This window comes from Gopherus evgoodei, chromosome 7 (assembly GCF_007399415.2).
Source record: "Gopherus evgoodei ecotype Sinaloan lineage chromosome 7, rGopEvg1_v1.p, whole genome shotgun sequence".
In the NCBI taxonomy this organism is placed as follows: Eukaryota; Metazoa; Chordata; order Testudines; family Testudinidae; genus Gopherus; species Gopherus evgoodei.
The window spans coordinates 110440782-110456042 of NC_044328.1; the positions used below are offsets into that span (position 1 = coordinate 110440782).

At 46.2% G+C, this 15261-nt stretch overlaps 1 protein-coding gene across 1 annotated transcript in view; it reads left to right on the plus strand.

Moving 5' to 3' along the window:
* The window catches only part of LOC115655451 (netrin-4-like), a 64223-nt gene that overhangs the window by 35221 nt on the left and 13741 nt on the right, over window positions 1-15261 (plus strand). The window contains exons 4-6 of the mRNA XM_030570898.1: window positions 3551-3677; window positions 5774-5962; window positions 14808-15021. Of these exons, the coding sequence (XP_030426758.1) occupies window positions 3551-3677; window positions 5774-5962; window positions 14808-15021 (530 nt within the window). The remainder of the gene's footprint in view (window positions 1-3550; window positions 3678-5773; window positions 5963-14807; window positions 15022-15261) is intronic.

Consider the following 15261-nt stretch of genomic DNA (forward strand, 5'->3'; position numbering starts at 1 on the left):
GCATGGCCCCAGCTGCTGCCATTTCCCCAATCAGCCCAGCCTAAAAGTCTGCTTTCTCCAGGGCTGTTTTAACCCCTTCTGGGCTGAAGCAGAGACCCACTCTGCTACACACCTCCCCCCTTAAAACCCCCACCCATGGGGATAGGAGGGTTTTTTCCCCTGGACTAGCCGTTCACGTGCCTCCAGTGCCACTTGCTTCTTTTCAGATTCCTCCAAACACTTCTGCAAGTGGACCTCCTCATCAACAACGGCCGCATACTCCTTAGCGAGGTCCACCGCATTTGCCTCAGACTCACGGAGGGCCCGCTCTGCTGCCTCAAGCCGTGCCCGTAGAGCCTGGTCCCCCGGGCCCTCTTCCTTCAGGATCTAGGTCCCCTTGGTGGTTTGTCCCACAACCACATAGGTCCCTTTTGTCTCCTGGGGATGTCCCCCCTGTGGCCCCACCTCCTGCTGGGCCCACTCCGTCTGGGTCCCTCTCCCCTTGACAGGCGGGTTGATGGTTTGGGTCCCAGCCTCCTGTGGGGTCCGCACGATCTCCACCTCGGCCTGTGCCACCGTCTTTAGTTCCAGCATAGCTCCTCCCGGGCCTCCAGGCACTTCCATTGGCCCACCCTCAAGTCTCTTGAGGGGGCAGTGCCTCCTAATGTGGCCTGGCTTCTGGCAGCCCCAGCAGACTCCCTGCCTCCTCGCTGCCTTAGGCCTTCTCTTCGTGGGCCTAGAGCCCCCTGGGTTGCCCTGCCCCGCATTCCTTGGGCCCGGACAGTCCCTCCGCAAGTGGCCCACTTGCCCACATATCCAACATACTGGCAGCTGCCTGGGTTCCCGCACCCGGCAGACTGCCCGAGGGACCTGCCGCCTCCTCTTCTCTGGGTGAGGCACCCGGCCCCCAACCCAGTACGGACAGTCCCTCCTTATATGTCCCTGTCTTAAACAGGCGTAGCATGTCCAGCGCTCAGCCGCAGGCCTCCCGGTCCCGGCTCTCTGCCTCTTCCAACTATCTCTACCATGCCTCCAGAACTCTGTTCTGAGGACGTTCACCAGGGCCCGCTGTTCCTGTACCAGCTGGCCCACTTGTTCCTGGAGGGGCTCCTGCACCTCCCACATGTACTGTTGGGCCCCCGGATCCGCTGCAAATGGTCAGCCCCCTTTCTCAGGGGCGCTGACGCCAGGGCCCAATCAGGGACTACCTTGGGGGCCTCTGCATAGAAGACCCCCGTGTACCCTGGATCCATCATCCTCTGGATCCCTTCACTCCAGGCAATAGTCCTCAGTCCTTGCCCAGGCCCCTTGTGTCAGGGGCAGACCGCTATGCCTGCATTCTCCACCACGTGTAACAGGGCAGACTCACCCCTGCGGCGCCTCCTACTGGTCGTCCTCGGTAATTAGCTCAAATTCCAGCTCGGAGCAACCTCTGCAGGCCGGTGACCTGCCTTTTGGCTACTGGCCCTGTGTCCCTCCCTGGACCCCGGTGCCCCTTTTATGTGGGGTTCTTCCCCCTGGCAGTAACCCCTTCCTCTTTCTTAGGGGTTTCCCCTCCCTCTATCCCCACTTTGCCTCAGTGTCTTGGCAACTGCCCAGTCATTAGCTAGCCCCACGCCCTGGGGCAGACTGCAGTATTAGCCTCTCATCATCAGCAAAGGGGGTTGGACCTGCTGCCTTGGCCTACCCTGGGTTGCACCCTGCAACCCCTAGTACCTCTTAGCCTTCTACTAGGCTGCAGCCTGGGGCTTTCCAGGCAGGAGCTCCCCAGCTCCTCTGCCTTTCCCCAGCCCTGCTTCACCCTAGGTACCTTATTTGGTTCCCTGCACAGAGAGACTGTCTGGGCTCCTGGCTTCTCTGCCCATATATAAGGGCCTGTTGCTCAGTTTGGGGTGTGGCCCCAGCTGCTGCCACTTCCCCAATCAGCCCAGCCTAAAAGGCTGCTTTCTCCAGCCCCAGCCCTTATCCAGGGCTGTTTTAACCTCTTCCGGGCCAGAGCAGAGACCCACTCTGCTACAGGGAGCCAGAGGGCTTCTTGTCTTCTTTGCTGCTTATCTGGTATTCCACTGTACTACTGTCCTGTTAAATAGTGGAGGGTAAAGCTTTCCCTCTATGCATTTGCCACAATCTGATACTGTACTGTGAGGTTACTTAGAACACTTACACTAGCATCTCTTCTTCTGATGGAAGCTCTTCTCTTCTGCGTCCATCTCCCAAAGTGAATATACAGTTTTGCTATTCACGTTAGCCTAGTAATGACTTTGCCAACTGGGTACCCGGAATGAGAGCTTTGTTGCCATCTGTCATAGGTTCACTTGAACTAACAGAGCAACTTGCAAAGCGAGGTCCCTTTAATTTTACAGCACACAACTGATATCCAACTCAGAGCTTTAAATTCAACCCTGTAAAAGAAAACAATATTTTCCTGACGCCACTAAAAGATGCAGTCAAAATTAGGCCCCTGATCAAGCTAGGCATTTGGATTAAGACAGTGGGGAACCTTCTTTTCCCCACCCCATCTTCACCCAGAATTCCCTCCCCTGGAGGAAGCAGCCAGCCCTTTTTACCTTGCCCACTGGTCTCTGATTGGCTTCTGCCTGCTTCCAGCCCTTCTAGCTGCTGCTGGACCAATTATTGTTGGTTCCACCAGCAGCTGATCCTGCGTGGCCTCTCTAGGAGATCTTGGAGGACTAAACTCACTGCTCTTTTCCCAAAAGGCAGGCAGGGTGTGCCAAGGCAGCAGGGTTTCAATAGGGAGAGGGATAGCTAAGTGGTTTGATCATTGGCTCACTAAACCCAGGGTTGTAGGCTCAATCCTTGAGGGGACCACTTAGAGATCTGGGGCAAAAATCTTTCTGGGAACCAGTCCTCCTTTGAGCACAGGGTTGAACTAGATGATCTCCTGAGGTCCTTTCCAACCCTGATATTCTGACTCTGTTCAATCAAAATAAGGAGTCAATCAAGCCACATTTTTGGATTAAGACAGGGGAGATCCTTCCTCCCCTGTTCCTGCTTCACTCAGGACTTCCCTCCGGGAGGAAGCATCTCACCCTTTTTTACCTTACCTTCTACACCCCAAGCAGTATGACCTACTGGCTAGAGCACTGCACTAGCATCAAGGGGAACTGCATTCTATTCTTGATTCTGCTGGTGGTCTTGGATAAGTCACCAACCTGCTATGTGCCTCAGTTTCCCAATGGGTAAAATGAGGATAAGGATACTGACTGACCACCTTTGTAAAGCACTTTGAGATCTATGGTGAAAAGCTCTATATAAGAGCCAGGTATTATTATTCCAGCAGGGGGCATCCAATCCCTGGTACACCTCATCACCCATTCAGAATCTGACCCCAACATTACAGAGGGCAGAGAACAAACCCACATTATTAGAGACTTCATGAGGCAATAAAGCTGCATGTGTAGGAATTCTAGACAGGCGTAGGCTTTGTGAGAGTGTTGGGGAGCTGTGAGAAGGAACTGTGCCAGAGAAATCCTCCTCACTCAGAGACTGTGCTGTGCTCTGTCCTGTTAATTCTTTCAGCTGCTTGAATATATTCTCCTTCCCCTGACAGGTCCATGGGAAGTGTGTGTGCAGACACAACACAGCAGGGAACCACTGTGAAAGGTGTGAACCATTATACAACGACCAGCCTTGGAAGCCAGGAGATGGAAAAACTGGGGCACCAAATGAATGCAGAAGTAAGTAGGTGGTAGGGGGAGCATAATGATTCAGGGTGTCAGGGCAATAAATCACCATCCAAGTAGGCAAGGCTCTATAATAGACAATTCACCCAGTTTGGATTTATGGTGCTCTTGCAGCAGATGGGGAATGAATTGCTAGGTAACTGCTAGAAAATCCTTTCAATCAAAGTATTTTTTAATGTAGCTGGTCCGTTTGATCTATTGCAATATAGAACATACAAGGCAGAACTCTGCTCTTCAAAGAGAAACATTCCCTCATTCATTTCACCATTCCCAAGCATGAGTCTCTACAGAGCTGTAGTAGGCTAAGAAAGCTTAAGGAGATAAGTTTAATGGGGGGAAAAGTAGGTTCAGTGATCTCTGTCCTTGGCATGTGCATGGGAACAAGGTTTCAGGAATGTCTTGATCTGAGTTGGTTCCAAGTCTATATTTATTATGAGATATAATTATATTATGTATTTATTAATAACTAGAAATTGATTTCAACCAACCTCCAGCCCCCCCCAATCCAAACAAACTTGTGCATTTGTGTGATGAGAATCAGAATCCAAACTTGGATCTGGATCTAAATTTCACAGGCAACGCCTGTTTATATAGTGTCCTGAAAGAACACCCCAGTTCTGAGCACTCCGAGACTTAGGGAGGTTTAATTTCTATATGGTGGACTCAGCCAAAACCCTGGATCCAAACACCCCAGAACCTTGGAGTGAAGTCCAACTCTGGATCAGATCTGTCCATCTCTATTTTTTTCCTCAAGTAGCACTAAAGGTGTGCAAGGTGCTTTACAAAACACAAACTATAGCACTGCTGCTCCAAACAGTTTACAGTCTAAACTGGATGGGAAAAAAGCCAACAGTGTTTCCAAGTGGGAGATTCTAACTGGAGCAGAACAGACAGAGCCGTAGTTGATCAATCTTGGAAAATAAAGTGGACTTTCAAGTTTACTAATGATGGCTGCAGGTTTATTATAACATATACTAATTTTAGTCAGACCAGGTTGCATGCTTCAAGCTAGAATTGCAGGACGTTGAAACAATCTAGAAAAGTCTTTATCTTTTTGTTACTATATTTGCATTGCAAAAGCAAAACTATGAGTTGCTAGAGCTGGTTGGAACACAAGGGGAGGTTCTGCAGAAAAATTTTACAATATGGCAAAAAATCAAAATCTGAATCTTTCATCCAAAAACTGAAATATTTTGGCCAAAAAAAGAAAATGTTTCAACCAAATATTGAAATATTTTGATCCAAAATGCTGTCACGGTGCCTCATGTGAGTTGTAGTTCTGTCTCATGTTCCCTTTCTTTTCTACAGGATGGCTTCCTGATTGGACTGCCTCTCCATGGTGCCTCATGGTTTTCCCTCTCCTTGAGGAGAAGTGGTATATGCTGGGAGTCATATGGCTATGGTGCATCATGGAAGATGAAGTCCAGCTGAGGAACCCAGCCATAGAGAAGGGGGATATGAGTCAACTGAACTACAGCTTTCATAAGGCACTACGGCAGCATATATGAATCTAAATTTTGGGGTTTGGGCCAAAATATTTCTGTTTTCAGGCATTCGTTTTTTGACAAAAACAGACACTTTAAAAAAAATTAGTTGAAAACACAATTTTCTGTCCCAAGCCGGTTTTGACAGGAAATTTTCAACTAGCCGTAGTAGTGATAAATCTGTTATGACCCAAAGGGCTCAGTTCTATAGGTGGAAATAAACAGGACCACACTAAAAGTAGAGATGGTCCAAACCATGTCGTTTAGATCTAGATTTGGAGCTTGGCTTTCCCAAAGTTAGGCAGTTGTTCAGATCTGGGGTTTTGGTCCAGGCCCACCTGTAAGTTCATGTAGATACTTAGATAAGGTATATAGTTCGTGACAATTGGCTTTTTCACCTGACTGTCAGTATTTCTTAGGATTTACTAGGAGTCTCATTCTGCTTTGACGTTTCTGCTTTTAATGTAAACCCAGGCAAAAGAAAAATGTTTGGCATAAATTCGTTTGGTCCTAAGTTCATTGCAATGAAACTGTCACCTGAGTGATACTGTAGGCTCTGTGCTTTATAAACGTGAGTAAGAAATGCATTTCCCTGCTCCCTAACAGAGTGCCGTTGTCACAACCATGCTGATAGCTGCCACTTCAACCTGAGTGTTTGGCTGGCATCGGGGAAACACAGCGGTGGAATATGTGACAACTGCAAACACAACACAGAGGGACATCGATGTCAAAGGTGTAAACCAGGATTTTACAGAGATAGGGGGAAACCTATGTCTTCCCCAGAGGTCTGCAAACGTAAGTCCAATATAATACTGTACAAATGAATGGTGAAAGCTGTTTAGGTCTACACATTACAGAGTGAGCTGAGCCATCCAGCCCATTAAAAGCATCCAGAGGTATCTTGTGGAAATACATCATAAATACCTTATCCTTTCCTCCAACCCTGGTTTCCTGATCAAGGACACTTTCCTCCTGACCCTGCCACCAAAGTCTGATTTCTATGTGGGATCGTGGAATGGTCTGATTTAAAATAATAATAATAAATAATAATAGTAATAATAATAATTCTCTGAAGCAATTGTATTTTTAGGGAAAGTTTTATTCTGGTTGCATTTCCATTTAAAATGCTCCTATCCTAGTGAGGCACACATTTTATTTAATTGGGTTTATCTATATCTCAACCAAAAGGGGCCTACAGCGTCCATGTGTGTATGTTCTAACTGCTGTGAGGCTCCAGTGAGCCACAGGTTGATTTTGCATTCTCTCCACAGACAAACATGAATAATATTGGCTGCAGGAGGGATGAGTAGAGAGTTTGAGCCTTTGAGTTCCCTCCCACATCTTACACCTTTGATCCCCCCTAGTATTCCCCAGGAAGATTTCTGTTTGTAACAATCCATCATTTTGTTCGTCTCCTTCTCTCTCCCCCTTTCTCTGCCTCTGGATGAAGCTTGTTCTCTCCACTATACCATCATGATTCCTCCCCCACTCCCATCCACGCAGTCATCAACAAAGAACTGCCTCCTTTGTCACCTATGTTCATTCCCATTGTCAGCCATTGCTTCTGAAGTTCTCCTGCCCCTTTAACAGGCCTGATCAAGGTTTCTCTAGACACTCAGATTACACATGTGCTTCTTGCTGGGACCAGCTGGCCTGCGATAGTGCTTGAACTTTCAATGCACAACATGCCCTATGTTTCTGATCCTTGTATTCACCTTTCATGTGAAAGCTCTGTCTCCTCCCAATTCTTTCTTTTTGATTTTTTTAACCTTGCGACAAAGCTCTTTGATCAGGGGAGGAGGCAGGGCTTCCTTGGCTGTGTTCCCAATTGTGTTCGATGATGCCCAGCTTTCCAGGGATTCTTCTGCTGGTTTGTTTTTGCTCTGAGAGGACTTGCCGTATGCAAAGATTTGTAATGAGAATAAATTCCAGTAGATTAGATTTCAAGTCTTATGGCACCTGAAGAAATCAATGTACAGGCTCTTGTATTTGACTGCAAGGTGACAGTGTAGCAACCAGCACTGTGTGTAATATGAGATAATCATTGAAGTCTAGGAACATTAAAGAGTAGCAGAGAAGAGAAAACATTATTTAAAAATAATCTGTGAGGAAACCCTAGAACAGGCTGCCTGGCTGAAATCCGACCCTGAGCCTGCCTACAAGTCTTTTGTCTGGTCTGGCTACCGCCTTCTCAGCACATCTTGCCAATACTCTGCACAATGAACAGAAAAACATTTCAGAAGGATGCCGTCGAACAAGCGGAAATATACCCTGTTCAAACAGAACTACTCCTGTGGTGGCAGTATTTTAAGTAGTAGCATTTTTCCCAGGAAAATGCTTAATGCCAATAGAAGGCTCCCTGCAACTGTTCCCATCATTTATAACTTCCGCACGAAGACTCCAATTCTGTATAGCACTTATGCACATATGCATGACTTCAGGCACTTGGGACTGAAGTCAAGGGGACCACTCACGCACTTAAAGTCACATACAATGCTTAACCTGCTTATCCTGACCTAAGGAACACGTAGGCACTTTCCTCTCTAGAGAGCCCCCCTAGCTTTTCATGGCTGATTTGTGAACTGTGGTTGCATTTGTGTGGCGCAGGGAGAAACATTCAGTCTTCAGAGCCTGTTCAGAGAGAGATATTTTCACTGGGTATTAGTCTATGCCCTTTTCTACTTTATTTAAAGGTGACAGGGAGAATTCCTACAAAGACATTCAGATGGTTATCTAAATGGGCAGCTTTTTGAAGCCGAGAGCTGAGCCCCAGAAATTTCCCAGAGAGGGGTGTGGGTCGGTGGATGGGTTGGTGCAGGTATAAAATGCTGCATCGACACAGGTAATTTTCAGGAAATCTCTCACTGTTCTGCTGTCACTGTTTAGCTCTACCAGTGACAGCACCTGTAAAAGCCCTAATGTAGATAAAGCCCCCATACTCCACCAGTGCAGCAGTTGTGGGGAGGAGAAGCATTGTGCCGGGTGGAGCAAAAGTAGGTTTGGTGCGAGGGAAAGATTCATCCCACAGGATCCCCCCTGACGCAGGTGCATTTACTGAAGCTTGGCTCTGGGTTAAAGATTTATCCCATAGTGAACTTTAACCCTTGGAGGTGTATTACTGTCACACCTCAGTGTGCTGATCACGATCTGAAGAACTACCAAGTCTGGGTGAATAGCTTTGTGAAGGATTGGGCATGCCACCTCCTACACATCCACTCACTTTGGCTGAGAAAACCTTGCAAATAGTACCAGAGTCACAACATTAAATAATGTTGACATGCATCTGACAAAGTGGGTATTCACCCACAAAAGCTCATGCTCCAGTACGTCTGTTAGTCTATAAGGTGCCACAGGACCCTTTGTCACGTTTTCCAGATCCAGACTAACATGGCTACCCCTCTGATACTTAACATTAAATAACTAAATGTTCTCGGAAAATGATGAAAAGAGCCATAATAAATTGGTCGTGGCAGACTGCACGGATGCTTTTAGTGTGAGCAACGTGGTTCTTGGCTTCACATTGGTGAGGAAGGAGGAAGAAATAAAGGGAATTAAAACTCACCCTGTATTTACAGTAGACACGGAGCTGGAAACTAAAAGATGATGAAAAAGCTGAATGAAATGCTGTGTTAAGCCCTTCGAGTAATCATGCTTTAAAAGAATGCTCTTCCATCCAGAGCAAAGTCTAGGTTAAGCTATGACAGCCCCCTCCAGCTCCCAAAAACTTAGCAGGACTCTGCTAAGGCCCAGAAGGAATCTTTAGGCATTAGTCATAATAATCGGCAGGATTCTCTCTTAATCACTGCTCGGGGGAAAACGGGGTTGTATAACAACTGGCTGCACTGATGCTATCCAGATCCCCCTTCCCTGACTTCTCCATTTACGAGAAAGACAATTGCTTTAAAAAAAATATCCTAGCTGAGATTTAACACGTAAATATGATTCTGCTATTTCTTTTCATCTGGAGAGATCGCCAGTCTCTGACCTCTTCGCTTCTGCCGTTCCTAGCAGCTGGGGATGAATGGGAGCCAGGTCATGCACAGATCCTTGTTTTAACACCACTTAGATTTAAAAAAAAAGGACATGAAAAGAGCCACAGAGCACAGCACACACCTGCTTGTTATTGCGGGTGACAACACAGGATTAAACGGTTTGAATATAGGCTTGTATGGGAGCTTTGAGTCAGAAGCCTTGTGAAGCCAAATCATTTCCCAACCAGTGGTCAGAAAAGCTGCTGTATCCTTGGCTCTTTCCTGTGGCTTATTTGGAGGCTTAAAGGATACGTCTGACCTGACACCATCTTTTGTAATCAGCCTTTGCTTATCCAAAAAAAAAAGCAAGTATGTAGGACTATCAGGCCAAAGTCTTCAGGGAAATGGGATTTTTACTTTTTTACTCTAGCAATCAGCTTGAAAATTAAAATGTGCACACACACACCATCAACAAGGCTGTCTCTTCCCTTCCCTTCTTTCCCTTCTAAACAGATCTGTGAACCTCCCAGTTGTAATATTTGGGATTAATTGCATCTTTGTCTGAGTCACTATCTCAATCGGCCACACAGATGGTGACCGCACCCACACAGACTGTAGTGTATCCAATTTCCTTGATTTACGGGACATTGTTGAATGGTTTTGACCCAAAATTTGACCTGCTTTAAAAATTGTTTGAATTTGGTTGGGATTATATTCCAGATTCCAAAAGCTTGGGTTTGTTTTTCAATTTGGAAAAGATTGAATCTGCTGTTAACTGCGTTTTGCACTATAGTTTTGACAGAAATGAAAGATTAGTTATCTCTCTTGGTATGTCTAAGCTGCAGCCAGAAACCCGCAGCTGACCCATGCCAGCTGACTCGGGCTCACAGGGCTCAGGCTAAGGGGCTGTTCAACTGTGGTGTAGATGTTCTGGTTTAGGCTGCAGCTCAAGCCCTGGGACCCTCCCACCTTGCAGAGTCCTATAGCCCAGGTTCTAGCCCAAGCATCTAACGCTGCAGTTAAGATTTCCCTTATGGCCCAAGCCCCACAACCCCAAGTCAACTGGCATGGGCCAACCGTGGGTTTTTAATAGCACTGTCGACATACCATGAGAGTCTCTGACATGTGAGTTAATTGGAGTACTACATGCCTGCTATATTCATGTTGGTTGGAACCACATTGTTGCAACTAATATTATAGTTTACATCTGTATCTCATTAAGATACAACTGGAGACAGCTGTGCTGAGAGCAGACAAAGATTTATCTGCTTTAGGACTGTTTTCATTCCTTGGTTCCCTCTCTGTCAGCAGCATCCTGGCAAAAATCTTATAACAGCAGCTGCCAATAAAAATCCAAGTGGACATTTGTGATACTTCAGTGACCAACAGCAGCCACCTCTAAGACACAACCATGTAATATTTTGTAGTGTTAATATTTTGCTGCTGTAAAGGGGAGAACCCAAATAAATTGGACCCTACCAAATTCATGGCCCATTTTGGTCAATTTTATAGAATTTTAAAAATCAGAAAGTTCATGATTCAGCTATTCAAATCTCAAATTTCACAATGTTGTAATTGGGAGATTATGACCCTTGTGGGGGGTCACAAGTTTATGGGGGGGGGGGGGTGTGGTACTGCTACCTTTACTTCTGCGCTGCTTCTAGCAGTGGCGCTGCCTTCAGAGCTGGGCAGCTGGAGAGCGGTGGCTGCTGGCCGGGAGCCCAGCTCTGAAGGCAGAGCCACTGCCAACAACAGCGCAGAAGTAAGGGTGGCATGGTATGGTATTGCCACTCTTTACTTCTGCGCTGCTGCTGGCACGGCGCTGCCTTCAAAGCTGGGCACCCAGCCATAGCTGCCGCTCTCCAGCCACCCAGCTGTGAAGGCAGCGCAGAAGTAAGGGTGACAATACCGTGACCCACCTAAAATAACCTGGAAACCCCCCTGCAACTCCCTTTTGGGTGAGGATCCCCAATTTGAGAAACAGTTTCCCTTGTGAAATCTGTATAGCATGGGGTAAAAGCACAGAAAAGACCATATTACACCATCTGTGATGCGTTTTTCATGGCTGTGAATTTGGTAGGGCCCTACAAATAAACTAGTCAGCTCTGTGCCAGAATTGTCTGTCCACTGTCCCTAACATCCCTTGACAAAAAGAAGGTAACGAAACCATTGGCATGTTGGTTTGTGTTTCATTAGAAAGAGGTGGATGGAGAGGAAACTAGGGTTTGCCAAAAAGGAAAAGAGCAAAAATCAGCAGAAAAGACGTTTTGTTTACAAACACTGGGAAATACAAAAAACTCCGCTTGTAAGAACTTACTTAATCTTTAATCGTGAGGTTTATCATTAAATCTATTGTTATTTGAGAGATGAAACCTGGTCATCAACAGCTGCCCTTCAGCATGTGACACACAGATTCATATTTTGGGAGTTAGCTTAGCTACAGAATTGAGAGTTTGGTCATAATACTCTGCAACAGACAATGCACACACCTGAGCTGATACGCTAAATAAACACAAATTGAGGGAAATGTTTGTGAGCTACTTGTGTAACTCATCTGAAAGTGTCATGCATTTATTTGTTCCGTTTTGCTTTACGATCCGTCAAGAGCTGCCAAAGCTTCTAACTGGAGGCAATGCTGGCTTTTCATTTTTGAACCACCAGCTTCCCTTACTTATGTCCCTTAACTAAATACATACACTTTTTTCTCTACCTCCCTCCTTGGCCTCTGCTATAAATTACCACGCACTTTCCCTTCGGCTGGGATGGTGAAATTCATATTCTTCACATATCTGACATCCTGTCCTCAGCTAGAGTAAGCTAGCATAGCTTCATTGGAGCTACACTGATTTACACCAGCTGAGGACCTGGCTCCAGATACGGAAACCTGGAAAGACAAGAGATGAGACTGGACAATCTGTAAAGAATAGAGGTAGATCCAAACTAAAACTCCCGATCCAAACACCAGTGAACTTTAGGAAGGCTGGATTCTAATGATATAGTAGGGGAAATCAAGAACAAGGATTCAGACAAACCCAGACTGTGACAAAGTTTGGATCTTTTTGTCTCAGACCTATCTCTAATGAGGAAAGCATCCATTTCCCATGTCCAAAGATCAAGGACAACATTTTCAAAAATTTCAACTAATATTAGATCCCTCCATTTTTGGAGTGGTGTTCGGCACTTCTGAAAACCTGGGCCACAGTTTCTCAAGCTGAGCACCAAAAATCAGAAGTGACTTTTGAAACGTTGGTGCAAATGTGCACTGTGATGTTACACCTGATTTTCAAATCCTGGTGAACAACATCCCTCAGATTGTTCCCAGGCTCAAGACGCCTGTGTGGCAGCAGCAGTAGAGCCTGATGCTACTGTGCCACCAGCCAACAAGCTCATTGTGTGGAATATACTGCTCATTACATTATGCTTATTTTCTGTCTTTAGGCTATTGTGCTAATGTTCCCTTGAAAACAACTGAATAGGATCCTTCTGCAGCACAGTATAACAATATTGTTAAAAATATTGGCATGAAGTACACAGCTAGGACAGGGTGAAAATATAATATCTAATGGACGATCACAAGAAAAATGCCCATTACACAAACTGGTGGGCACTGCTTTTTCACGTATTAGTATTCCCCAAAGAGATTTTCCTTTCTAAAGAACAAACATGATGATGCGCATGAAAGTAAATCCATCATCACTGCCATTATCCTTCTTCATAGAGCTCCCTTCTTGGACAGGGATGTGTGGAATCAGTGTGTTCATTTGGTCTCTTATCTTGAGCTCAGGATTGTTTGATCAGCAGTAGTGATGGGGAAACTTCAAAAGCACTGGAGTAAAGATAATCGTCCAAAAGGCTGGCCCCTGAGCCAAACATCTTGGGTGTCCAACATCTGACTGGAAATCCCTGTTAGGGCAGGCCTTAGCCCCAAGATTTTTGTTTCTTCCTTCTTGCAGGTGGATGAAATTGTGACATTTTGGCACTTCAGGCTTTGGTGTCAGCAGAAATCAAGAGGTGCCACAATGTTCAAAAATGAGAAGGAGCTAAAACATGAGCTGGACCTGAGTTTGGGGCGAAGATTCAGCTCACTTCTCCATTTGTCCAAACCTATTCAAGCATCAGACATCAGCGGGCCAGATCCTCTCTCATGATCCAGCCTAGTAGAGCTGCTCCGACAGCACAAAGAGGCTAGCAATCTGCAGGATCTCCCCAGTTGAGAATTCCCCTGGTGGAGACGTGTCCCAGCTATTGCAGAGCCAGCACAGTCAGCTCTGGCCTCACCCACTCCCTATACCCCTGGCATAGAGACTTCGTTAGGGACATGGCCAGAACATCACTGAGCTCCAAATTGTCTTAGCTGTAGTAGTCCCTGGAGGCCATAGCCAGCTGCTCTACTTTACAGCAGCCTCCAGATTACTCTGATGTATGGCAGAGCTGGTGTTGAAATGGCACCAGAATCAGGGAGCTGCACCTGGCCCTTCCGTCCCCTCTCTCACTGCACTCAGCAGATAATGGTCGTAGCTGAAATATACCCAGTGGATTTGGAGATCTCTCTCTTGCCCTCCCTCTTTTAATGTATCCACTGATGTGTGCATGCAAACTTCAAGTTCACACTGGGAAGAGAACCTTCAGCCCTACATCTCACACTAAAGCAGAATCATGGACTCCTCAGATCTAGAGCTGGAAAAGGCCTATCCGGTTGTCTGGTCTTGCTTTTCATGTCACACCTTTACTGTTGTTTTGTCCAGCTTAGTTTTAAATATACCTGGCAGTAGGAATTACAACACTACCCTGGAGAGCCCGTTTATCCTGATCTTCAGCCTAAATTATTTCCTTCTTGTTTTCATCACATTGCTTTGAGCATCCCCTCATGTATCACACTAGCAAATCGTCTCTCTCTTTGCAAATGCTCCCTCTCACTTCTAAATGCTTGGGCACTATTATACTGCCCAGGATTGTAAACATATCCCTCACACTACACTAAAGTGCCCTTAGCACTAAACAGCCTGGCTTCTGACCCTTATGGTGCAAGTGTGCAGCACAGCGGGCACCTGAGAGGTCTTTGTGCCTACACAGGAAGACTGTGACTGATTTATATAATTTTATTGTATAGACACACAATGGGCAAATCCTTCCCACCCGCAGCCTACAGCCACATACCATCCAAAAGGCAAGTTCACAAATGGGCATAATGGGAAGCCCACTGTGGCGACATATGCACCTTGAGGCCCCATCCATGGTAGCCCAGTTGGGTGTTTTACAGATTCATGTGCCAGCCCCTCCCTCCTCCTTGCAGAGTGAATCCACACTAGTAACACCGGCTACTGCACAGCTGCATAATGCTCTTTATTTGAGATTGGTGTAGGGGCAAGGATCTGGCCCACAGGAAATGGTGCTAGCACATGCATCGGTCTCAGATGAGCATTTAGCAGTTCAGGTTTTATTTTCAATCCATTGCTGTGCTCAGTGAGAAAACACCCCACCAATACTTAAAAATTACATTTCCATTTTGAACCCTGGCTGCCTGAGAATACAATGCTTCTCAGTGCTGATGTAAAATGACTGGCTGTTGGGAATGAGTGGGACCCATGGAGATTATCAGCCTGGCAGAAACATCACCTAAACTGCTGACCCTTGGCATATCATCTCAATCACTTCTTATGTCTTGTTAGCTTGCTCCTGTCAGCCTATGGGATCGGCCAATGCAACCTTCAGCAGAAGCTGGCGGTGCCACCCAAAGACGGGGTTCTGTTACTGCAAGCCAGGCGTGGCAGGCCCGAACTGTGACAGATGCCTTATGGGATACTGGGGCCTTGGAGAGAATGGCTGTCGTCCTTGTGACTGTGCCAGAGACTGCAACCCGCACACTGGAAACTGTTTCAATGGGTAAACAAGGCCCCTTTTATGGGGAGATAATCCTTTGGGTCACTTTTTGGCCTTTAATATGAAACTCAGATTAACACTTGGAATCTTGCACAAATGGCATAAATTCAAGGAAGTGCGGGGAGGTATTAGGGGAAACAAGACAGTTCTCTGCATCCACCTGAATTTGAATGGATTGCAGCACTGGGTCATTCAGATGCCATTTGACTGCCTGCATGTAAGTACATCCATAATACTCTTTAA